At 29.4% G+C, this 1,727-nt stretch overlaps 1 protein-coding gene across 1 annotated transcript; it reads left to right on the plus strand.

Moving 5' to 3' along the window:
• Nucleotides 1-314: 314 nt before the first annotated feature.
• On the plus strand, nt 315-878 carry LOC101250615 (uncharacterized). The gene has a single exon (XM_004245105.4). It carries the CDS (start codon nt 315-317, stop codon nt 876-878), a length of 564 nt encoding a protein of 187 aa, XP_004245153.1.
• Nucleotides 879-1,727: the final 849 nt, after the last annotated feature.

Genomic DNA, 1,727 nt, shown 5'->3' on the forward strand with positions numbered 1-1,727 from the left:
ACTCCAACTTTTAAAACAAGAATGAACATACACTATTATTAGATATTAACTCATATATGCAATGAAATATCTAGTTGATTCAAGATTAATCTCCCTTTTTCTTTTTCTCTCTCTTCCAACTCACTCAAAGGCACACACATACATTAAATGTTGACTTGAGACATATCTGTCTACATACACTTCCCATATATACATGTTCCCTTCAAGTATAAATTAGAAGCTTAACATACAATTTTTCTATATACTACTCAATCTCCAAGAAAACCCTTTTTCCATCTCTTACAAAACCAAACCCTAATCTTTATAATCTCATCATGGGACATAATAGAGAAGAAACTATTGTTGGGACTAAAAAACTTGCCATAGACAATGGTCTCCAAAGAACAATATCTGATATCTCATTTGAACTTAGCAAAGAAGTAGCAGCATTAGTAGTATGTGATCGCGATGACGATGATGATATTGAGAAGAATGTGCTTCCACCTATTTCTGAAGTTGAAGATGCAAAGTGTGAGTGTTGTGGTATGTCTGAAGAATGTACACTTGAATATGTTAAGAGAGTTAAGGAGAAATATTCAGGGAAGTTGATTTGTGGTTTGTGTTCTGAGGCTGTGAAGGAAGAGATGGAGAAGAATGGAGGTAAGAAGTTAGAAGAAGCTTTAAATGAGCATATGAATGCATGTTCTAAGTTTAATAGACTTGGTAGGGCATATCCTTTGCTTTATCAAGCTGAGGCTATGAGACAAATATTGAAAAAGAGTAGGGCTAAGTCTCTTAGTCCTAGAGATAATACTCAAAAGAAAGGTGGGATTGCTAGGAGTTCAAGTTGTATTCCTGCAATTATAAAAGATATTAATAATCTTAAAATTGTTGATTGAGGAGAACATTCGTTTACTGATATTATTACATCACTTTTCGATACATATAGTCATATTAGTTGTTTATTATATCGTCAGTGCATATAACTTATTTTTAGGATTTGAGATCAACTAAGTTAGGGAGTTAATGCTTCCTTCATATTATATGAATAACTGTTTTTTTTTCTTGTTAGAGTGTTGTAATAATTATTCTAACCAATGGGAATATTCTTGTATGTACTTCTTTATATAAAGTTGTTAAGTTAATCTCAGTGGTCTATATATTTAATTTCATTTCATGTTCATTTATTTCAGTAGAAAAAGTAATTGATGATATTTTGTTTTCTATATATTTTATTATTTTGTTTATCGTATCTTAATTATATAATTGATAATTTCTGTATATACTCTATTCATCTCAGGCGTCATCACTCCGTGAAAGTTGAATGAATTTATTGTTGTTGCATGTTAATCAAAACAAGATAACATCTTGTTATACGTGACTATTGTTATAGGTAGAGTAATCTTCTTTCTAATGTTTAAATGAATTTCCTCTTTCTTCTCATCTTAAATTATTTCTTAATGTATGGGGGTGTCCATGAAAAATGGTTGATGTATGAAATTTTGAATTTGACATATATAACAATATATTACAATAGTATAAAAAAGTTGAGACAATATTATGCAACTTAAATCTTTCTTCTATTTATTGGCTTGTTATTCAAAGCATGAGACAAATGTTTCAATCTATTCCTCGTTTTTGAATTGGCAAATGAATTCGTAAAGAATTATCAAATAAATCATATTAGTTATGAGCTATTGAATTAGACATAAATTTCATTACCAGTTTTATTATTTTATATGGAAAAT

Source organism: Solanum lycopersicum, chromosome 8 (assembly GCF_036512215.1).
Source record: "Solanum lycopersicum chromosome 8, SLM_r2.1".
Taxonomy (NCBI): Eukaryota; Viridiplantae; Streptophyta; class Magnoliopsida; order Solanales; family Solanaceae; genus Solanum; species Solanum lycopersicum.